A 23,746-nucleotide genomic window follows, 5' to 3' on the forward strand; every position below is an offset into this window, starting at 1 on the left:
ACCAACTCCCAGAGCTCACTCAGACTCATGTCCATCGAGTCAGTGATGACATCCAGTCATCTCATCCTGTTGTCCCCTTCTCCTTCTGCCCCCAATCCCTCCCAGCATCAGAGTCTTTTCCAATGAGTCAACTCTTCGCATGAGGTGGCCAAAGTACTGGAGTTTTAGCTTTAGCATCATTCCTTCCAAAGAAATCCCAGGGCTGATCTCCTTCAGAATGGACTGGTTGGATCTCCTTGTAGTCCAAGGGACTCTCAAGAGTCTTCTCCAACACCATAGTTCAAAAGCATCAATTCTTCGGCGCTCACCCTTCTTCATAGTCCAACTCTCACACCCATACATGACCACAGGAAAAACCATAGCCTTGACTAGATGGACCTTTGTTGGCAAAGTAATGTCTCTGCTTTTGAATATGCTGTCTAGGTTGGTCATAACTTTCCTTCCAAGGAGTAAGCGTCTTTTAATTTCATGGCTGCAGTCACCATCTGCAGTGATTTTGGAGCCCAAAAAACTAAAGTCCGACACTGTTTCCACTGTTTCCCCATCTATTTCCCATGAAGTGTTGGGACCAGATGCCATGATCTTCGTTTTCTGAATGTTGAGCTTTAAGCCAAGTTTTTCACTCTCCTCTTTCACTTTCATCAAGAGGCTTTTGAGTTCCTCTTCACTTTCTGCCATAAGGGTGATGTCATCTGCATATCTGAGGTTATTGATACTTCTGCCAGCAATCTTGATCCCAGCTTGTGCTTCTTCCAGCCCAGCGTTTCTCATGATGTACTCTGCATAGAAGTTAAATAAGCAAGGTGACAATATACAGCCTTGACGTACTCCTTTTCCTGTTTGGAACCAGTCTGTTGTTCCATGTCGAGTTCTAACTGTTGCTTCCTGACCTGCATACAGATTTCTCAAGAGGCAGATCAGGTGGTCTGGTATTCCCATCTCTTTCAGAATTTTCCACAGTTAATTGTGATGCACACAGTCAAAGGCTTTGGCAGAGTCAATAAAGCAGGAATAGATGTTTTTCTGGAACTCTCTTGCTTTTTTGATGATCCAGTGGACGTTGGCTATTTGATATCTGGTTCCTCTGCCTTTTCTAAAACCAGCTTGAATGAATTGGAATGAAAACTGATCACTATATTCCTCCCCAAAAGGGGTGATGGAGACTCTGGCACAATCAGAAACTCGAATGAAAATAGCACAGAATCTCAGTTACAGCATAAAGAGTAACTGAAATAATACCCTTTGGCTCATCCAGACAGTCCCATTACGGAAGCAGATTGGGAAGGAAGTGGGCCAGGGGATTCAGTAAGCACTGAGTAAGTTGCCCCAGTATCTAAAAGGAAATCAACAGATTGGCCCCCCCACAGTTATTAATATTTGGGGTTCCTCATGTGTAATTAGGATGGGAGCTTGTGTGGGGACCCCTGGGCACCTTCAGTCCTGATTGTCTTGAGTCTGACCCCAGGTATAATTATGACAACACAGTATTTTAAGAGAAGCCTCCTTTTAAGTTTGTATAGAGAAGGAAAAAAATATTGCTAGTTTGTTTCCTCCTGCCGCTTGAGAGAGATAAAAATGTCTGACACTTGCAGCCTATTTCCTCCATTTGGAGACCCCCTGGCCTTCCTGCCTGTTACCCTCTCAACATCGTGTAATAAAACAGACATAGTTTCAACTGTGGTTTTACCAAAGACATGAATTGTGTGTATGTTGTTATGTGTGCACACACAAATGGATATTTCTGGTTTCAGCTCTTTACCAGAGAATAACGGAGGTATGACATTAGATCTTATGAAATTAAAGGCATTTCTTTGAGAAATGGGAAGATAAAAGAACATTTAACGTGATAAAACCAACAAAATAAAATGTTTCTACCGGAGTCCAGCTCCAGCAGCCAGGGATTCAACCTGAAGGGGTGAGCGGTGTCGGCGCGAAACGAGACAGCCTCTCAGTTTTCTTGGACTGCCTGTTTATTTCAAGCTTATGATTCTCTTTTATACTTTTACAAAAACATTAGGTCAGGGATTTGACATTTTCAGTTCCCCCTGACCCAGATTTGTTGTCTCCATAAATCATTGTTGCCCCTCAAAAGGAGTTCTTGCCTCAGCGATTCTCTTATTTACTTCTTCTCTTGTGTCCTTGTGAATACGTAGTAACTCATGCTAATGTCTGGGCTCCATACCACATTCCTCAGTTTATTTCTTATCTTTTTAAGTCCTGTTTGCCCCTAGTATCCTGGCTCACTATTTCTTAGAAAGGGCTTCTAACTATTAATATGTCTAAAGTCCCTAATCTCTATAAGCTATAATAGAATATGCTAAGATTACAACATTCCTTAAATCTTTAGCTTCTAACTATTTAAATATTCCTAAGCCCTAAATTCAGCAAACTCCTTTGCCAAAAACACTTTCCTTACAAATAGGCTTCAGATAGCAATTCCTCCCATGGTCTCAAGCTGCGGCCTGTGTGCTCACCCTGGAACACTATTTTGTAAAAGTCCTTGAACAAATGTCAATGATTAACTTTATGAATTATTCACTGAGCACAGCTGCAGAAGGCTTTGTGCCTTCTCATGCAGTACTCTTGCCTGGAAAATCCATGGATAGAGGAGCCTGGTAGGCTGCAGCCCATGGGATCGATAAGAGTTGGGCACGACTGAGTTACTTCACTTTCACTTTTCTCTTTCATGTATTGGAGAAGGAAATGGCAACCCACTCCAGTATTCTTGCCTAGAAAATACCAGGGCCTGCGGAGCCTGGTGGGCTGCCATCTATGGGGTCGCACAGAGTCTGACACGACTGAAGCGACTTAGCATTAGAATGCTCCTCTCAAGAACAGTAAGCACCTTAGTATTCTTTTCTGTCAACTCAGCCGAGGAAAGGAAAAAGCAAGTCAGAATCACAAAGCCTAACCTCTTCATCCCGGTTCCGTGCCTGCGGGACAAAGAGAAGGGGTTGGGGCCGTGCCTCCATTTTGTCAGTAATGCCTAACGCGGCTCCCAACATGCTTCATTCTTTCTTTTCAAAAAAAAGAAAAAAAAAAAAAACACCTAGTTTAACTGGTTACTCTAGTGGTTTGTTTTCTCCATTTTCTATGATCAGTGAAAAAAAAAGTGAGCTGTGTGGTGATATGAAGATGTTTCCCTCGGGTCCCTTTTGACTTTTCTGTGCAAATGAGGAAGGATGGACTGGCTTGACCTGGAACCTTCCAACAGAGCCTCTCTATTCATAATGAAAAAGATTGCTCAGATCCTATTTCTAAGCTGACCCGTTACACTGTTTTTTTGTACCAGTGGATATATATTTGCAATTCTGTGTTTTTAAAATATTTTACTGCAATCTAAAGAACTACCTGCTTGGTATCATCACTTTGACCCAATCTTGAAAGAAAAGTTTCTTTTGCTCAGATACATGACAGATGTTCCTGGTCTTAAATGGGATGGGCAGTAAGGACAAACTTGGCCCCCTTGCCCTTCAGCCTCCCATTTCATTATTCAGTTATACCCAGTTGTCTTCACTCAGCTCAGACCTTCTCATAAACGGCTTCTGTCTGGTCCTGAGGGAGCCCACTTGTAACATGCAGATGAAAGACTAGACCGGAAACTCTGAGCGTGAGCAACACTGACCCCTGAAATGATTAGCCAAATTGGCTGTGTGTCTGTGTGTGGCAGTTCTGGTTTGGAGGGAGTTTCTGGTGGTAATTCGAATTTTAAATAGATCCCAGTCCTCCCTGAATGAAAAACAAAAAGGAAAACTGTAGGATGGAGGCAGGATCACAGGCTTAGAATTTGATGATTTCTATGAATAAGGCTAAATCTGAAGAGAGATTTTTTTTTATGTCCTGACGTTCAGACCTCCACTGGCTTTCATGTGTTCTTGGGACAAAAGCTTGACTCCTCGCTGTGGCTCCACAGCCCTCTGTCAAGCTCAGGGCCCTGTCAGTGTCTCCAGCCTCATCCTGGGAGCTGACCCTTTGCTCATGGTTCAGCCTGTCCTGGTCTCATTTACCTTTTCTCTGTTTCTAAATACCAAAACCATTTCTGTCTGACATCGTAGTTCCTTTTCTCACCTTCAGGTCACCCTGGCTCAGGCCCTGTGTCACCCTTCAAGTCTAGGCTCATAGAGGTCTCCCCATCCCCTCCTAACAGTCTGTCTCATGTTACCCAGGTTTATTGCCTCCGTATCAGTTGCCATCAGGAGAAATTAATGCCCTTCTTCAAGGGTTATTTTGAGTCCTTCCTCGTTCCTCTCTTTTTAGGGCTGATAGTGTTCCTCTTCTTCCCAGCGTGGCTATAGTATCTGATACTGGAAATGTCTTTAGATGACAGGACTATGGGTTGGGCTGAATAATCCTCAGGGAAGACCAAGAGAACAGGGCAGGTGATGAAGATGTTTCCCATGTTCTGGACATTTCAGCTGTAATTGATCTTTACCCCATGTGATTACTTAATTACTCAAAAGAAGGGTCAAGAAATATAGGAAGTCTTGAAAAGCCCTACAGAGGTGGTGTCCTCAAGCAGTGAGCTAAGATGTCCCCATGTTTAGTCTGCTGTGTTTCGTCCTCTGCAGCCCCCAGATCTAAGCTCTGTCCATCCAGGACCAGTCACCATCATGGACAGCAGCTTTGCCATCTAGGAGTTCATGTACTCTTGTCAGCGATTGTGATTTCAGTGCACTGAGGATGAGCAGAAATCCGAAATCTAATGGGGCAAGAAGGAGACGCTGCCCCCCCGCACCCCCCAAGAGGTAGAATATTTTTCAAGTAGGTGTGGGTGGAGAAAACAGGAGATAGTGAGACCTGGAGCCCCTTGCTTTGAGACGTCCTCATCACAAATGCCTTTGTACATGGAGTCCATAATGTCCCCAGGTGGTGGCAGACTTTCCCAGGAGGGCCAGTCTCTTGGTTTCCATACTGCACGTGCAGTGTCCTTTGGGTGGTAGCTCGTGGACACTCCTCTTGTGATCCCCTTTGCCAAGAAACCCTGGTGCACTTTAGTCTTGCTTAGTTCAGTCATGCAGGGAGGAGAGGTAGACAAATGGGGAAAGTGGACAGAGCCTGCTGGGGTCTGCAGGAGGCTTGTGGCAGTACTTGGGGGCATCAAGGTGAGCCCAGTGAATGGAGCGTGCGCCCATCCCAAGTGTAGTTGCAGGGACAAGGCAGGTGTGGATCTGTTGGAAAAGAATGTCTCAGTTCAGGTTGGAGAACCTGGGATTGGGTTTGTTGGAGAGCCTGCATGGGATGGTTTGAGGTTCCAATGCCTTAGCTCGTGTTCCTGGGACAGCAGTGCTGAGGCTGACACTTGCCTGCAGAGGTTGGATTTGACAACTTGTGACCACACGTGAGCAGCAATGAAGGACGTGGAATTCAGCCAAGAGAAGCCTTTTCCACTGTTAGAACTGTGGCCGGGACTGAGCCTGCAGGCACCTGTGTGTGCAGGAGGATGGGAGCCTTGGGCTTGAGGGGCTGGTTCTAGCAGGTGCCCCCAGCATCCACTCACTCCCTGGCTTTTGTTGGCTCTTTTAGCAGGCAGGCACCATAGAGTAATGGGGAAAATCTCAGGTCATTTTTTGCATCATCTTTGGTATCATTGTGTACTTGGGGTTGCTGGTGAAGAAAGGTTCATGTGCATTTGGGAAGATACCAAGAGAATCTGGAGTGTTTCCTTGGAAGATGCTGAGGTCTCAGTGGTCCATGTACATCACTGGAATGATCCCTCTTTTTCATAGTCTTTGTGGAGATTTCAGTGTTTGACCTGGATCACTCACTGTAAATGAAAATATGGTGTCTTGTGTCTGTGGATCCTTGGGTGTCCTCTTTTGTATTTTGCCTCATGCATGAGTTATCAGGGCTTGGAATGCTTTGTGTTTGTATAAGAGGGTCCGAGGCTCATTGTAGGCTCTGTGGACACTCTGTTGGACACCATGAAAGTTTGTAAGTTTGTTTGAGTCCCGCTGGGAAAATAGAAGTACTAAGGTTAAGATCACAGAATGCTTGTTATGAGGTGGTCCTGCTCGGTAGGGATCTCTGGGCCCAACCTGAGTAGGTCATAAAGTCCTGTGATATAGGGGAGGATGGCTCCAAAAAATCAGAGGTCAGCGATGCCACAGTGATCTGCAATCTGGAGGTTTGTCCTCTAGAAGATGCAGCTGCAACTGTCTTGCTGCCAGGCTGCATTCTGTTGTCCACTCCCATCCCTCCCCAAATAAGCACACATACAGGCACAGTACAGAAAACACAGAATCTTAACTGCACTGTTGGTGGTAATGTAAATGGTACTGCTATGTGGGAAAATAAAATGGAAGTTCCTTAACAAATTAATATAGAACAGGCCTACAGTCTGTCAAACCCATTTCTGACAGATATCCAAAGGAAAAGCAATCAGTTTTTCAGGAATATGTCCACAGTCCCATGAGTGTGACTGGATTTGCAGTAGCCAAGGCATAGACACAGCCCAGATGTCTCTTGACGAAAGAATAGGTTACAAAAGTGTGGTATAGAAATATTTATAATATACTGTATATTCATGAGCTATTTTTTCTCTGTATATAAATATAAAAATCAAGGATCCTGCATTTATGCCAGAATGAATGAACCTAGGGAACATTATACCAAGTTAAATAAGCCTCACAAAGGAGGACAGACACTATGTAGAAACTAGAATTGTCAAACTCATAGAGCCATCGAGTAATAAGGCTGTTACCAGGAGCTGGGTGGAAGGAGAAATGGGGCACTGGTAGTCAAAGAGTAGAGATTTTCAGTTATAAAATAAGTAAGTTTTGGGGATCTGAGGTACTGCATGCTGCCTGTAGTGTTTCTATATCCTTGAAATTCGCCCAGAGAGAAATAATACAGTGTACTCATAGGTGGATGTGTAACTTACTCGAGTATAATAATTATTCCGTGTATGAGTCTATGACATGATCACTTTGTACACAGTACATTTATACCATTTTTGTTAGTTACACCTTAGTAAGGCTGGGAAAGAAAAAGAGAGTTGGGGGGTGCTTTTCTCCTCTGAATGGTGCTCAGTCCAGGCTTCATGTTTCATTGATGATGCATTTTGAATAGACATGTGCCAGAGTCCAGCTCTAGCAGCCAGGGAATCAGCCTGAAGAGATGAGCGGTGTCAGCAGAGAATGATGCAGCCCCTGACTCAAGGTACGGGACTGCATGTTTATTTCAAGCTTCAGGTTCTCTTTTATACTTTGACAAAAGCATTAGGCAGAAGTTTGGCATTTTCAGTTCCCCTCACCCAGATTTATTGTCTCCATAAAACATTGTTGCCCTTCAACAGAGTTTCTGCTTCAGCGATTCTCTCAGAATCCTGTTTACTTTAACTTGTGATTACATTGTAATTCATGCTTATGTCTGGGCTGCATACCACATTCCTCATTTTATTTCTTATCTTTCTAAATCCTGTTTGCCCCTAGCAACCTAAGCTCACTATCTCCTGAAATGGCTTCTAGGTATTAATAGCTCTGAAATTCCTAATCTCTATAAGCTATAGTAAAATATGCTAGCACTACAACATTCCTTAAATTTTTAGCTTCTAACTATTCTTAATTATTCCTAAACCCTAAATTCAGCAAACTTCCTTTGCCATAAACATTTCCTTCACAAATAGGTCTCAGATGACAATCCTTCCCACGGCCTCAAGCTGCGGCCTACGTGCTCATCCTGTAACACTCTTTGTAAAGATCCTTGAACAAATGTCAGTGGTTAACTTTATGGATTATTCTCTGAGCACAACTGCAGAAGGCTTTGTGCCTTCTCATGCTCCTCTGAAGGACGATAAACACCTTAAAATTCTTTTCAGTCAACTCAACCAAGGAAATGAAAAAACAGGTCAGAATCACAAGACCTAACTCCTTCATCCCGGGTCCATGCCTGCGGGACAAGTAGAGAGGTTTGGGGCCGTGCCTCCATTTTGTCAGTGATGCCTAACGCGGCTCCCGACACACGTTTTGTACCCTCTGACCAGAGATTCCCCTTCAGGTAGTTTGTGTTGGTCCACAGCTTGAGAGTGTTTAAGATGCCTCAGTTGATTCCAGTCTGGATCCCTCACTGAGCATCAGGACTCTGAGTCCTCCCAGTTCTGAGGGCTGAGATCTGGGCTGAGGAGGGGATGCTCTGTTCTGAGTGGGGATGGATCAGGGCCTGCTGTGTGACCTGAAGGATTGCCTGGTCAGCAGAGGTGCCTCCTGCTGCTGTGTACATGAGGCCTCACCAGGAGGGGAGTGTGATCTGAGGGAAAGTGTGAGAAAGTCCCATGGTGGTCTCTCAGCGGGAGTTGACTGTCTTGAGTCCCTCCTGAGACAGTGGCCACAGGGGACTGTCTGTTCCTCGTGGTGAGGGCTTCACTGTGTGTGTGGTTGGCGCTCAGGAAGGGGATTTGTTGACTCTAAGCATTAAACAGTATGTTTTCAACTTTGATGATAGACCTCTGAAGATTTGTGTTGCCTGAGGAAGCCCTGAAGTTAAGGAAGAGGAACAAAAAGGAGTGAGGCATGCTTGTTTCTCAGGTAAGGTCATATTTAGTCTGTCCTTCCTGAAATGCCCTTCTCTGGACTCGCTAATCATGTCTGACTCTGGAGTGTCCTGTGTGACTCCTGTACATGCACAGTCACCCAGACCCTGTCGTCTGTACTCATATCCCGTCTCCCCATGACCTGGTGACCTGGCCCTTGTGAGGAGGCTCCCCTGGGCACCATCCTGGGAAGGGCTTCTCACCCACAGTTTGGAGACGGGGTCTCAGTGCTGTTGGGCAGCAGGGATTGCTTAGGGCCTATCTGGATGCGCTGTCTGCTGTCAACCAGGGTAAGGAAACTGCATGTGGATGTCAGGTGTTAGTATGCACAATAGCTGGTCAAATCTGGGAATCAGATCAATTGAACCTGTCCTATCCCTTTTGTGTATCTTGACATCCTTGTGAATATATCTTACATATACACAAAGAATTATGTCTGTGTACTGTGTTCTGTTCAGTGGGTTTATTTATCTGTTTTTATACCAGTACCACATCACCTTGATTACCTTGTAATAGGTGTTGAAATAGAAAGACCTCCATCTTCCTTCTTCAAGAGTTTTGCTGTTTGCTCTTTGAATAGTTCTGTGACATTCACCATGTTTTATTCTGCTTCTACAAAGATTGTCATGGCAGTTTTGATAATGAGTTAATTGGTTGATTGATCCTTTGTGTGGTTATTAAAGAATCTTTTTTCATATAGTACGTTTCTTTTGTAATCTTTATGATTTTTACTGATGAAACTTTGTCATGTGGGCAAGAAGATAAATTTACTTCTTTTTCAATTTGGGGACCTTTGATTTCTTTTTCTCATCTAATTGCTTTAAGGGTTTCAGTGCTTTGTTGAACTGTAGTGTAGAGTGTGCATCCTTGCCTTCTTCTTGACCTCAGAGGAAAAGCTTTCATTCTTTCCCCATTGCTGTGCTCTTTTCATAATGGCATTTATTATGTTGATGTTGGTATAATTTATTGTTTGTAGTTTGTTGAGTGTTCCATCTTGAAAGATTGTCAAATTTTTGTCGAATGCTTTTTTCCTGCATCGAGATGATCCTGTTTTTTTTCCCCTTTAATCTGATAATGTAGTGTGTCATATTAATTGATTTTTGTATGTTGACTTCTCCTTGCCTTATATGAATAAAATCCGTTTGGTTATGGTGTCAGATCTTTTTATTTATTTACTTATATTATTTTAATTGAAGGATAATTGCTTTACAGAAGTTGTTGTTTTCTGCCAAATACCAACATGAATCAGCCATAGGTATATATATGTGCCCTCCCTCCCATCTTCCTCCCTATCCCACCCCTGTAGGTTGTGAAAGAGCCCCTGTTTGAGTTCCCTGAGTCAGTCAGCAAATTCGCATTGGCTCTCTACTTTATATATGGTAATGTAAGTTTCCATATTACTCTCTCCATACATCTGACCCTCTCCTTCCTCCCCTCCCCACCCCCATCTGTTCTGTTTCCATTTCTCCAGATCTTTTTAATATGTGTTGAAATTGGTTTGTAAGTATTTTAATTTTGCATCAGTATTCGTTAGGGGCATTGGTTTCTAGTTTTCCTTTCTTGTGTCTTTGGGAAATCAGCAAACTATTAGAATCATGCTTGCTCCATAGAATTAGCAGGATTAGTGGTAATTCTTTTGTAAATGTTTGGGAGAATTTGGTACTGTATTTTTCTTAGAGGTTTCTGGATACTTCTTAAATCTCTCTAGTTATAATGGGCTTCCCTGGTGACTCAAATCATAAAGAATCTGCCTGCAGTGCGGGAGACCCAGGTTCTATCCCTGGGTCGGAAGATTGCCTGGAGAAAGGAGAGGCTCTCTAGTCCAGTATTCTTGTCTGGAGAAATTCCATGGACAGAGGAGCCTTGTGGGCTACAGTCCATAAGGTCACAAAGAGTCAGATACGACTGAGTGGCTAACACTTTCACTTTCAGCACTTCTCACTTTTTAAATTTCTCAATAAGTAAAATAGTTTGTATGTTTCTGAGAATTTGCCAGTATCTCCTATGTTCTGTCATTATAGGCATTATTGGTCATAGTACTTCCTTATCTTTAGAAACTTTCTTTGACCTCAGTTGTAATCATTCCTGTTTCATATCTGTTTTTAGTTCTTTGAATCTTTTTTTCTCCTTTCCTTGGTCTAGGTGGGGGTTTTCCTATACAGTTTTTTCAAAACATCAACTCTTGGTTTGTTGATTTTTATATTTTTCTACTTTCTATTGTATCTCTGGTTTCTTATTTACCTTTTTCCTTCTGCTAAACGAGTTTAGTTTATTTTCCATTTTCTGCTTCCTAGAGATCTAAAAATAGATTTCAGATTTAAGATCTTTTCTCTTTTTTACTTAAGCACTTAACAGTTCAGACTTTCCTTTTAGTACAGTGTTCTCTGTGTGTTATAAATTTTGTAATGTTTTCTTTTCGTTTTCATCCATGTATTTAAAAATTTCCATGTGATCTTTTTCTCAGACCCATTTGTGGTGTAAGAGTGAGCTGCTCAATGTCCACATTTGAGGAATTTTCTTTTTTTCTTGTGTTTATTTTGTTGTTGTCAGGGAAGATACGTTCCTGTTATCAGTCTCTTAAGATGGTTAATTTTGGCCTAACATGTGGTCTCTGATAGAGAATGCTTTATGTGTCCTTGAGATACATGTGTTTTATGCTTTTGTTGGGCCATGTGGTCTGTACATGCCTGTTCAATGTTTGCTTCATTTTTCTGAGATATCTAATGTTAGATGTATATATATTTTTATTTGTTACAGCTTTTTGATAAATTGACCATTTTGTCATTATACAATAGTTATCTCGTTGCAGTTTTTTTTTTTTCTTTTCCAGTTTATTTTGTCTGATATAACAGTCTCCCCTGCTCTCTTTAGGATGGACTGTCTTTTTCCATCCTTTCACTTTTCACCTTTCCATGTCCTCACAAACGTGAGTACTACCTGTTTCACCTCTCTGACAAACTCTGTGTCTCTTGCCCTGGGATTTTCCTCCTGTTACTTCTGGTGGTCCCTGCTCATGTGCATCGTATTGTGGTGAAAGACAGGCCCCCTGGACTGCTCCTTTCATGCCACTGTAATTTCAGAAGGAATGCATTGAATGTTACCTTCCTATCATGATGTTTCTTGAGATAGTCTTGCTTAATAACTATATTTTTTCCATATTCTTTTTGCCATGATTTTTAATTCTCCAAGAAGTTTTTTTACTTTGCTATTGTGATAATTTTTTTTTTTTTGGTCATAATCTAATGACTCTTCTAATTTCAAATCACTGTTTTATTAATGGAAAAAAGCAAAGAAAGTCTTTGGTTTCTGTTAATGCCTTGCTATGTAAATTTAAATGGACAAAATTTTATTTGTATCTTTGTATATGGTAATTTTATTATGAATTGAGTTCAAGTATTCTTTTTTTTTTTTTAATGTTTTTACCAGTTTTCTTTTGGTAGCCTAGTATAGAATCCTGTTGACAAACTCAGCTGAGTACAAAGGATACATTTTTATCATCTGAAAGATGCTGAAATACATGTGAATAAAAGGATGATATAAAATTGTCCAAAAAGTCTGTCAAAAGACGAATCCTCTCGTGTCAGTTAATTTTTTATAGATAAGCAAGCATGCATGTGCAAGTCTGTGGTTTAGATAGAAGACATTATGATTTAAAAACTACATATCAACTTTTTTTTTCAGTTGAAATTATGTTATCAGTATAATCTGTGGCCTTGGAATTTTCCAAACAATCCTGTTAGTGTTTTAAGTAGTAAATTACTAACAGTTGTGTTTCCGTATCCACGTCTATAATGACCTTTCATGCCATTCCACATTGTTCACCTGGGACTTTTTTTTTTTCTTCATATTAATACAATATTTATTTATTTTCGTTCTGTCAAACCCTGAGCCCACCACTTTCCCCAGGCTGCTTGGGGAGTTACAGGAAAGGGAACATACAGGGCAGACACAGGAGAAAGAATTATGGGAGGTGGAAAGAGCTCCTTCATATTGTGAAGAATATGAACTAGACCACCATCAGGCAAAAGAGCCCCATGGCCTTTGAGAGGGCCAAGCCCATGGCATAGAAGAGCTACTGTTTCAGAGAAGGGTTCCTGGCATAAAAATGATGAAGCTCCCGAACACAAGCCCACTTCCAGCCCTGGAGCCAGCCACCCCTGCTGTGGCAGCTCCAGCTCCAGGGAACTTGGCTGCTGTATCAAAGTCCTTTGAAATGGCACTGGTTTGGAAGCTGTGGCTAGGAATAAGTGAGATGGTCCGGGGACCTGGGGCTGCCAAGCTGCTCTGGCTCTCATCGGTCAGTGTCTCCAGTCCTTCACCACCACTGTGGACAGTGATCACTCAACAGGGAGGAGGTTCTCCCAATCAGGGAGGGGGTAGAGACTAATTTGGCACAGGTGTCCATTTTCAAGGGATGAAGGTCCAAGGCTCGAGAGCTGGTCCCCCTGCAGAGAAGACAGAGGGGCAGGGAGGAGGCTCACCTTGGACTTCTTTCAAGTTTTCTTTAGAAGCCCTCTGTCAAAGGACTTTTAATGTTCTCTGTACTACTTAACTGTTAGATGCTTAACCTTCAGTTGCTGAGCCCTAGCTTCTGAGTTCAAGTGCTTCATGTAACATTTCTTACCTTCTTGATCTGAGTCGAGTTTCTCAGAGTGTCTGTGACACAGGTTTTCTTCTCTAAGGTGGGAAAAGATCGTTCTTTAATGAGCTATTACATTGATGACAGGTTCTTGCCTGTACAGTACTTATTTAATGTTTAGAGTAATACTATAGTAATTTAGAGCAACAGGAAGCCTTCAGACGCTTTTGGTCCTTGCTGCTGTTATCAACATCATAACTGAAAGTTTTGACCTTTCCATTGAAAGGGCCGTGGATTTCGTCATCTCTGAAGATGCCACTCATGTTGTACCTCATCTAGATAATGAATTGCACTCACTGGGTAGAACATAATATCTGACACTTCTGTATAGCCACAACAGTTTTGAGCTTTATTTATTTCATGGATTTTGAACAATGATGAAAAAATCCATATTAATTGAAGGATCTCATAAGGTCTTAGGGCAAAGCATAAGAAATTAAAATTAGAGATCCATAATTTCTCCACATACCCCTGCATGGATCTGTTAGAACACATACTTGAACGAAGTCAATCCTTACCCCTTACTACCCTTTCTCTTTTGCATGAAAATGAGAACTTTTCATGGCCCTTTTGGTGACATGTGGTTTCATTTCAGGAACGACTGACCTGTGAGGATGTGGCCATCGAATTCACTCATGAGGAGTGGGTATTCCTGGACCCTGCTCAGAGGGCCTTGTACAGGGACGTGATGCTGGAGACCTACAGGAACCTGGTCTCCCTGGGTGAGGATGACTTCCTTCCAGAGCTGCCCTTGGGTATCTGCATTTTCCCTTGGGAGGCCCTAATGTCTTTCATCTGAGAGTTCTGGTGACTGGGGCATGACACAGCTTCACAAGGTTAAACTGACCCTCTTCAGACGCTGTGTCTGTTTCATGTCATATCTGAGGTTGTCCCAGAGCTTAATCATGTACAAAGCTCACTGGCAAATGCTAAAAAAAATACCAAAAAACCCGATTTCCTATTTTCTACCTTTTGACTTTTGGCTCAGTGTTTTAAAAAATCCACAGCACTTTAGATTTCTCTCTTCTGATAACGCTGAATATCTGTTTGTTTTTGCTTGCTTGTTTACTTTTTTTTTGCTGCGCCATTCTGCATGTGGGATCTTAGTTCCCTGACGAAGGATGAAACCTGCACCCCCTGCATTGGAAATGCAGAGTCTTAACTGCTGGATCACCAGGGGAGTCCCAGAATTTCTGTTTCTGATCTGAATAGTATCTCCACATTGGAGCATGAGAAAAAGCTCTGGACAGTGGGGAGTGATGTAAAAGTAGCCAAAAATACAATGTATAAAGAAAAACGAGTATCTCAAAAGGGCTGTTTTTTTCTGTTTAGGAGTGGAACAAGTTGGTCGATTGGATCCTCTGTGGTTGTTACTTAGGAAAATGTAAGGAGAGTAGGTAGAGAGATTGTCTTTTTGATCCTAGATCCTGCGAGGGGAGCATATGTGAATCTCGCAGGCTCTTAGCTTGCCATCTGTAGGTTGAGAGCATGGTCACATCTCAAGATGCTGTGATGTCTGACGTTCATGTTGTATTATTTTTACTCTTGTACTGCCCTACCCAGTCTAGGAATGTGAACTGTTCCTGATGTTACATTCTCCTTACTTTGTATCCTTTTACCTCTTAAATTTCTTTGAAATATATTCCTGAGGGTCTGAAATTTTATCTGGTTTCCTTGCTGTGATAATCCACCTATGTTTAATTGGCAGCCTCTGGGTAGTCTCTGTGGAGTGGATTTACTAGGTAACAGAAAACTGTGATGAAGACACTATCCCTAATGTTATTTTCTTGCTCTGTACAAAGTCACCACTTGAAGCTATCCAGTAGAGTGGTCAGTATGTTCTAGGATTATGAGAGAGAAAGTATCACGAGAGCCCGATACATCTTTCCAGGTTATTTTCTGGCTTTGAAGACTCTGTCAAGGGCACCGTGACAGTGTTGTTCATGTGTATCAAGGACCATATATTTTACCTTCTGTAAATGGTATGGGAATTTATCCCAGGACAACTTTGTCCAAGTTCACATTCTCATATCTATGAGGCTATTGGCTGCACTGTTGTTCTGGGCATTGTAGGTATTTTTTATTTTATCATTGAGTTCAAATTTCTGTGTTACTCTTAATGTTTCTGTTTTATATTTGCAATGCGTTGGATGGTTGATTGGGAAATGGTCCCTATGGTGGAACTGGTGATCAGTCCCTCTTAAAATTCTTGATATATTCTTTGTACTCATTTACTTATCAGATGTATGATTTCCACATATTTTCTCTTTTACTGTTGATTGTCTTTTCAAACTCACTGCACTTTAATGCACAGTAGTTTATAATTTTGATATAGTTCAGTTTATTGATATCTGGTTTATTTTGTGGCCTGTGCTTTTGGTGTTACATCTGGTAAATCATTTGTGGGTCCAATTTCCAGAAACATTTCCTGCATGTTTACTTCTAGGAGTTTTATACATTTGGGACTTAGGTTTAGGTCTTTGAACCATTTTGAGTTCATTTTTGTCTATAGTGTAAGATAATGTTCCAAGTAAATTCTTTTGCTGGTGGGTATTCATTTTTGTCAACATGTCTTGTTTCATAGACTGCTTCCCCCATTTAGTAGTTTTTACACCCTTGTGAAACATCTTTTGAACATTTGCACAAGAGGTGTTTTTGTTTTTGTTTTAACCATTCTTTTTAGGTATGATGCTGCTGCTGCTGCTAAGTCGCGTCAGTCGTGTGTGACTCTGTGCGACCTGACAGACGGCAGCCCACCAGGCGCCTCTGTCCCTGGGATTCTCCAGGCAAAAACACTGGCGTGGGTTGCCACTTCCTTCTCCAATGCATGCGTGCATGTACACCAAGTCACTTCAGCCATGTCCAACTCTGTGCGACCCCATAGATGGCAGCCCACCAGGCTCCTCTGTCCCTGGGATTCTCCAGGCAAGCGTACTGGAGTGGGTTGCCATTTCCTTCTCCACTTTTTAAGTATAGTTAATTTACAATGTTGTGTTTCAGGTATATAGCAGTTTACAAGATACTCAGTATAGTTCCCTGAGCCATTATATCGTAGGTTCTTGTTGCTTATCTATTTTGTATATATATTGTTTGTATATATTTAGACTTCTAATTTATCTCTCCCTTTCCTGCCCCCATCACCATCCTGTACTATCCCCTTTGGTAACCATAACTTTGTTTTTTATGCTGGTGAGTTTATTTTGTGAATAAGTTCATTTGTATCATTTATTTCAGTTCAACATATAATATCCTATGATATTTGTCTTTCTCTGTCTGATTTCCCATAGAATAATCTCTAAGTCTGTCTATATTGCTGCAAAAGGCATTACCTTTATTGTGTTTTATGCTGTGGAGGTGGCAACCCACTCCAGTGTTCTCGCCTGGAGAATTTCATGGACAGGGGAGTCTGGCAGGCTGCAGGCCATGGGGTCTTAAAGAGTTGGACACAGCTGAGCTACTTGCACTTCACAATATTCCCTTGTATATATGTACCACATATTCTTTATCCCTTTGTCTGTCAGTGAACATTTAGGTTGCCGCCATGTTTTGGCGGGTATAAATAGTGCTGCTAAAAGATTGGGGTGCATGTGTCATTTTGAATTAGTTTTCATCCTTACTGGATATATGCCCAGGATTGGAATTGCTGGTTCATGTGATAGCTCTATTTTTAGTTCTTTATGGAACCTCCATGCTATTCTCCAAAGTGGCAGTACCAATTTATGTTCCTTCCAACAATGTAGGAGCATTCTCTTTTCTCCACACCCTCTCAAGCATTTATTATTTCTAGACTTTTTGATGGTGGTCATTCTGACCAGTGTGAGGTGATAGTTTTGTGGTTTTGATTTGCATTTTTCTCATAAGTAGAGATGTCAAACATCTTTTCAGGTGACTGGTGGCCATCTGTTTGTCTCCTTTGGAGAAATATCTGTTTTGATCTTCTGCCCAGTTTTTGATTGGGTAGTTTGTTTGTTTTGATATTAAGCTGTATGAACTGTTTGTATATTTTGGAAATAAATCCCCTATAGGTATCATCATTTGCATATATAGTCTCCTAGTCCAAAAGTTGAATTTTTGTTCTTTTTTTGGTTTCCTTTGCTTTGCAAAAAGGTTTTAAATTTAATTAGGTCTCATTTGTTTGATTTTGCTTTTATTACCATGACTCTAAGAGATAGATCCAAAAAAAATTTGCTGACATTTATGTCAGTGTTTTGCATTTGTTTTCCACTATGAATTATATAGTATCTGGCCTTGCATTTAGATGTTTAACACATTTTGAGTTTATTTTTGTATGTGGTGTTAGAGAATGTTGTAATTTCATTCTTTTTCATATAACTATGCATTTATCCCAGCATCACTTATTGAAGAGACTTCTTCATTCTATATTCTTTCCTCCTTTGTTATAGAATGATTGACTCTAAGTAAACTGGTTTATTTCTGGGTTTTCTATCCTGTTCTACCGATCTGTGTTTCTGTTTTGTGCCATCATCATACCACTTCCCTGGTGGCTCAGATGGTAAAGCCATCTGCCTACAATGCAGGAGACCCAGGTCCAAGTTCAGTCCCTGGGTCAGGAAGATCTGCTGGAGAAGGAAATGGCAACCCACTTCAGTATTCTTACCTGGAGAATCCCATGGACAGAGGAACCTGGTAGGCTATAGTCGATGGGATCACAAAGAGTTGGACACGACTGAGCGACTTCACTTTCACTTTGTTGACTGTCAGTTTGTAGTGTAGTCTGAACTCAGGGAACATGATTCCTCCAGCTCTGTTCTTTGTCAAGATCATTTTAGATATCAGAGTCTTTTGTATTTTGGTACAAATTAAGTTTTTCTTTGCTTTATGAAATATGTCATTGTTAATTTGATAAGGGTTGCATTGAATATGTCGATTGCCTTGGATAGTATGGTCATTTTGACAGTGTTACTTCTTTCAATCCAAGAATATGGTATATGTTTGTGCCATCTGTTTGTGTCATCTTTGGTATCAGTCATCAGCATCTTATAGTTTTATCAATACAGTTCTTTTAACTTCTTAGGTAGGTTTATTCCTTAAAATTTTATGCTTTTCTATGAGATGGTGAATGGGATTGTTTGATTAATTTCACTTACTGATATATCATTATTAGTGTATAGAAATGCAGCAGTTTTCTATATATTTTGTATCCAGCAAGTTGACTCATTGATGAGGTCATCTGGTGGCATCTTCGGGATTTTCTGTCTGTAGCATCATAGTGACAGCGTTACTTCTTTTTAATTTTTTTTAACTTGAATTCCTTTTGTTTCTTTTTATTTTCTGATTGTTGTGGCTAGGACTTCCAAAAATATGTTCAATAAAAGTGGCAATAGTGAACATTCTTGTCTTATTCATGTTGTTAAGGGGAATGCTTTCAGTGTTTCCCTGTTGAGTATGATGTTAGCTGTGTGTTTGACATATACAGTCTTAATTGTGTTGAGGTGGGGTCCATCTGTGCTGACTTTCTAAAGGGTTTTTATCATAAATGGCACTTGAATTTTGTCAGAACCTTTTCTGCATCTATTGATGATCATATGGTTTTTAGTCTTCAACTGTTAATGTGGTGTATCATAGTGATTAACTTGTGGATATTGAGAAATCTTGCATCCCTGCAATAAATCCCACTTGATCATGGTGTGATCCTTTTATGACCTTTTATGTATTAGTAACTGTTTGAATCTGCTCTTTTGAACTCAGGGAAGGTCTAGGAGAATAAAGCCTTTTTCTATGAAAAAGAGTTGGGTGCCTCAGAAAGGCTTTTGTAACTGGGAAGGTCTTCCAGAGTCAGTTTCAGTCCCTCCTTTTCTTTGATACTCCTCAATCTTGAGATGAACATGTGTGGAAGAAGAAATGAAATAAATGTCCAATAGAGAGGTTAATCATACTTGACAGAGGAACCCAGGTTTAGATAGCCTTTTCCTGGATTTTCCTTCTGATTTCTGCTGATAAGATTCTTACACAATATCCTGGAATATTGTGTATGTTTTTCTTGAATATAAGCATTCCATTGTAACTTAACAAAATTCACAGTTGGATACATTACATTGTAAATAGTATAACAGGTATTATCCTGCTTTCTCCATATATCACAGTCACTTTTAAAATCTCTCTTGTTTCTGTCCCATACCCATAGTATAATGCCCATAAACTTACTGAACCAGTTCTTTTCTTTTAAAGTCAGTATATTAGTTTGTGCTCTCAGTTATTTTCCCAAAGACATGCAGTCACAAGCTGATATCTGACATAAACCTGTGTACCCTATGCTCCACGCAGGCCCTTTCTTAGTCCTGACCATTCCTCACATAGTACCTTGATATGGATGGAAACATTGTTCATACCTATCACATCCCTCCACGATCTACATACTCTCACTGTAAAGATAATGTCTGGTCATTTATTGAACAAGTTTCTCAGGACATGACCTAAATCACTCTGTGCATCCATGATGACTGACAACCCATTTCAAGATGGGATGGTTGAATAATAGTTAAACAGACTACTTCTGACTTGTATCTTCCTTGACATTTTCTTTCTAAGTTCCCTATATGTTTTTTTTTTTCTTTTTTAAATATTTTCTAGTCTATTCTTTTGGCAGGTGGTCATGTTTACAATTAAGTTTTCTCAGTCTGTAGGTTCAGATTCATATCCTGGTTCTCTTACCAGTTTGTGTACCAATTGGGTGTGTCTCCTGCTCTGATTAGAGAAAAACATGTTAATTTACCTCAAGCCTTTTAAAGCAAATTAGTGCTATCAGTAGTACATGTTTTATAGTAAATACTCAAAATGTATTTTTGTTTAAAAAAGGTAATGTCTATATTCCATCATGTTCTTTATGATACGACTTTATCTACATTATATCTTTTTAAATTTTTATTTATTTTTTACTCAAAGGATAATGGCTTTACGGAATTTTGTTTTCTGTCAAATCTCAACTACATTATATCTTGTATGCTTTTCACTTGCAACATTTTTCAGCAATATTGTGTATGACCCTAGTCAATAAATACACAAAGCACTCTTTATTTATTATATTATGGTGCCATTAAACTAGGTAATTAAGAATAGTGCATGGCTAGAGATCAGCCTTCCTTGATGGCTCAGTGGTAAAGAATTCACCTGCATAATGCAGAAGATGCAGGTTTGATCCCTGAGTCAGGAAGATCCCGTGGAGAAGGAAATGGCAACCCACTCCACTATTCTTGCCTGGGAAATCCCATGGACAGAGGAGTCCAGTGAGCTACAGTGCACGTGGTCACAAACAGTCAAACACGACTGAGCAACTGAACAACAACAACATAGGTAGGGATTGCTTTGTTTATTGGCTGTAAGAAAACCGGTGAATATTTTACATCTTAATTTATGTATCATTTACAGATGATGGTCTTTTAGCGTGTATTCTGCAATACAGCTGACACATACTGCTTGTTAACGTTGTAAAATGCCTTTTCTTTTTGGGTACGTAGTTCTATAGCAGATTTAGAAAACGTTGTTTCCAAAAAATTGTTTTAGTCATATTCTTCATTTTCTCATTTGTTTTCAATTGTAAACAACCAATTATGAATAGTTACTAATTGGATAAGCTTGGTTTTGGATTATTTACTGTTACAATATATAATATTTTCTTTAGAATTTATTTATGTATAGTAAGTATGGAGAATACAGTGATAGTGTAATATTTTTCTTTTCAATTTGAGACAACTGTTGATTGATACCTTCCTAGGGTCCTGGTAGAAAAATACTCTGTTTTTGAGAGTTGGCATAAGATTGTCCAATGTGAGTGTGTTTGGCATATGGATTTTAAAACTATGCTACCTTAACGGTGAATTTATACCATGCTTTCTTAAGTTAAGAATTCTATACCTTTAGTGTTTCTAAAAACTTAAGGTCATCATTGTGGTGTTTCATAACTTGGCATAAGTATTACTTTTGGTATAATATATATTCAACATGAAACATTTATTTTTGAATTATTGTGAGCAGGATACCTATGATTCTTTTTATCTTGTAGATATCTCTCCTACACATGTGATCAAGCATTTACAACTGGAAGCGAACAGTGATAAACTAGAAACATTCCAAACATTGATGCTGGGAAGACCTGAAAGCTGTGAAATCAAACATTTTCATCTTTGGGAAAGTCAGGAAAATATGTGTGACTTTGAGTGTCAGGGGAGAGAAGACAAAAGAAATTACAAAGGAACACCTGTAAGCCTTAATGAAAATGTGCCTGATGGAAGAGATTCGCGTGATAGGAAGGATGCACGAATCAAGCCCTTTGGAAACAGGTTTGGACTTAACTTTCAGGATAAACTGCAGATATTTCAAACTGGTGGGATAATTTCTGAATATAATGAAGTTGAGAGGTCTGTCAACAACAGTTTCTCATTTTCACCACTTCAAAGAATTCCTCCTTGTGTCCAAACCAGTGTTTCTAATATATATGGGAATGGTTTTATGAATCCTTCAGTAACAACACAAGAACTCAAAGCACACAAGGAAAATCCTTACAAATGTGATGACTGTGGCAAGGCTTTTAGTCACAGCTCACACCTCAGGAGACATAAGAAAATTCATACAGGAAACAAATTATTTAAATGTGATATATGTGGCAAAGTCTTCAGCGGAAATTCAAACCTTGCTGTTCATCAGAGAGTTCATACTGGAGAGAAACCTTACAAATGTTATGAGTGTGGCAAGGCCTTTCGTGTAAAGTCAATCCTTTTAAGTCATCAGACAGTTCATACTGCAGAGAAACCTTACAAATGTGATGAGTGTGGCAAGGCCTTTCGTATAAAGTTATACCTTTTAAGTCATCAGACAGTTCATACTGGTGAGAAACCTTACAAATGTGATGAGTGTGGCAAGGCCTTTCGTATAAAGTCATCACTTTTAAGTCATCAGACAGTTCATACTGGAGAGAAACTTTACAAATGTGGTGAGTGCGGCAAGGCCTTTCGTATAAAGTCATACCTTTTAAGTCATCAGACAGTTCATACTGGTGAGAAACCTTACAAATGTGATGAGTGTGGCAAGGCCTTTTGTGCAAAGTCAGCCATTTTAAGTCATCAGAGAGTTCATACTGGCGAGAAACCTTACAAATGTGATGAGTGTGGCAAGGCCTTTCCTGTAAAGTCCACCCTTTTAAGGCATCAGACAGTTCACACTGGTGAGAAACCGTACAAATGTGATGAGTGTGGCAAGGCCTTTCCCATAAAGTCAACCCTTTCAAAGCATCAGACAATTCATACTGGAGAGAAACCTTACAAATGTGATGAGTGTGGAAAGGCCTTTCGTTTAAAGTCAATCCTTTTAAAGCATCAGACAATTCATACTGGAGAGAAACCTTACAAATGTGACGAGTGTGGTAAGGCCTTTCGTGTTAAGTCAACCGTTTTAAGTCATCAGGCAGTTCATTCTGGTGAGAAACCTTACAAATGTGATGAGTGTGGAAGAGTCTTCCGTAAAAAACCACAGCTTCAACGTCACTGCAGAATTCATACTGGAGAGAGACCTTTCAGATGTAATGAGTGTGGCAAGTTCTTCAGTCGAAATTCACACCTTAAAAGACATCGGAGAATACATATAGAGAAACCTTTCAAATGTTTCGAGTGTGGAAAATCCTTTACTCAGGTCACAGCACTCACTAAACATCAGAAAATCCATACATGATATGAATGTGGTATATGGTAGAAGTCTTCAAACTTCAAAGTTCAAAATTCACACCCTACTGTTGGTCAGAGAATTCGTACTACTGAGAAACCATACAAATATCGTGAGTGTGGCAACATCTTAGGCTTCATGAGAAAATTCATACTGGATAGAAGCCAGATATATATGTATTGATTAATCAGGTCTTTAGAACATGAATTCATTCTAGAACGATTCCTCACCAATTTCACAAATGTTAAAAAAAGAAAAAAACCCTATCCTCACATCTCACATCTCACCAGTAGTATCAGAGTATTTATCCCAGAGAAAACACACAGCAATGTAATATGTGTGGCAAGGATCTTACCTCGAAGTCACAAGATAGGAACATAGTGGGCCATACTTCCCAGACACAGTGGTTGTGGCAAATCCTTTACCTTTTTCACTCTATGTATTCTCTGATGACTTTAGTTCAGGTACTCAGCAACTTCAGTAAGTCCAGATTTGAAGAGAAGCTACACAGATCTTTTGTGTAAAAGAAACCCGAATTCTAACTCAGCAAAGATGATTCTTTGGGACAGTAGTCCACCATTTTTTGGTCTCCTGGCTTTCTGAATAAAGTCAGTATTCCTTGCCCAACAAGTAGTCTCTCAGTTTATTGGCCTGTTCTGTGCTGAGCTCTATGAGCTTGGCTTTCTTAATACATTGATCTAATGCATTTGCTATATACGTTTCATGATGGTCTCTGGGAAGGAATCAATGAGATGAAGGGGCCGACTTCATTAGATACAATTCATTCACATCCACGTTTCCTGGAAAAACACACAGCCTGAATTACAAAATTCAATAGTGTGTGTGAATTAGCAACAGGGAGGGCAGAAAATAATGTAAAACTAGGACATGACCCATCATGGTCAGTA

The 23,746-nt window shown here is 40.3% G+C and overlaps 1 protein-coding gene and 1 pseudogene across 11 annotated transcripts in view; one reads left to right on the top strand and one right to left on the bottom strand.

Moving 5' to 3' along the window:
- The window catches only part of LOC133229675 (zinc finger protein 665-like), a 39,877-nt gene extending 16,409 nt beyond the window's left edge, over nt 1-23,468 (top strand). For 7 of the 11 annotated variants that reach the window (XM_061386346.1, XM_061386343.1, XM_061386345.1 and 4 more), the window contains 4 exons: nt 7,069-7,158; nt 8,440-8,522; nt 13,762-13,888; nt 21,187-23,468. In XM_061386346.1, coding sequence (XP_061242330.1) covers nt 8,508-8,522; nt 13,762-13,888; nt 21,187-22,847 — 1,803 coding nt within the window. In that variant the 5' untranslated portion in view covers nt 7,069-7,158; nt 8,440-8,507 and the 3' untranslated portion in view covers nt 22,848-23,468. The remainder of the gene's footprint in view (nt 1-7,068; nt 7,159-8,439; nt 8,523-13,761; nt 13,889-21,186) is intronic. The other 4 variants (XM_061386340.1, XM_061386341.1, XM_061386348.1 and 1 more) reach the window with 3 other exon arrangements.
- Nucleotides 12,477-12,932, bottom strand: LOC133229728 (ATP synthase F(0) complex subunit C2, mitochondrial-like; annotated as a pseudogene).
- Nucleotides 23,469-23,746: the final 278 nt, after the last annotated feature.

The sequence above is a fragment of the Bos javanicus genome, chromosome 18 (genome assembly GCF_032452875.1).
Source record: "Bos javanicus breed banteng chromosome 18, ARS-OSU_banteng_1.0, whole genome shotgun sequence".
Taxonomy (NCBI): Eukaryota; Metazoa; Chordata; class Mammalia; order Artiodactyla; family Bovidae; genus Bos; species Bos javanicus.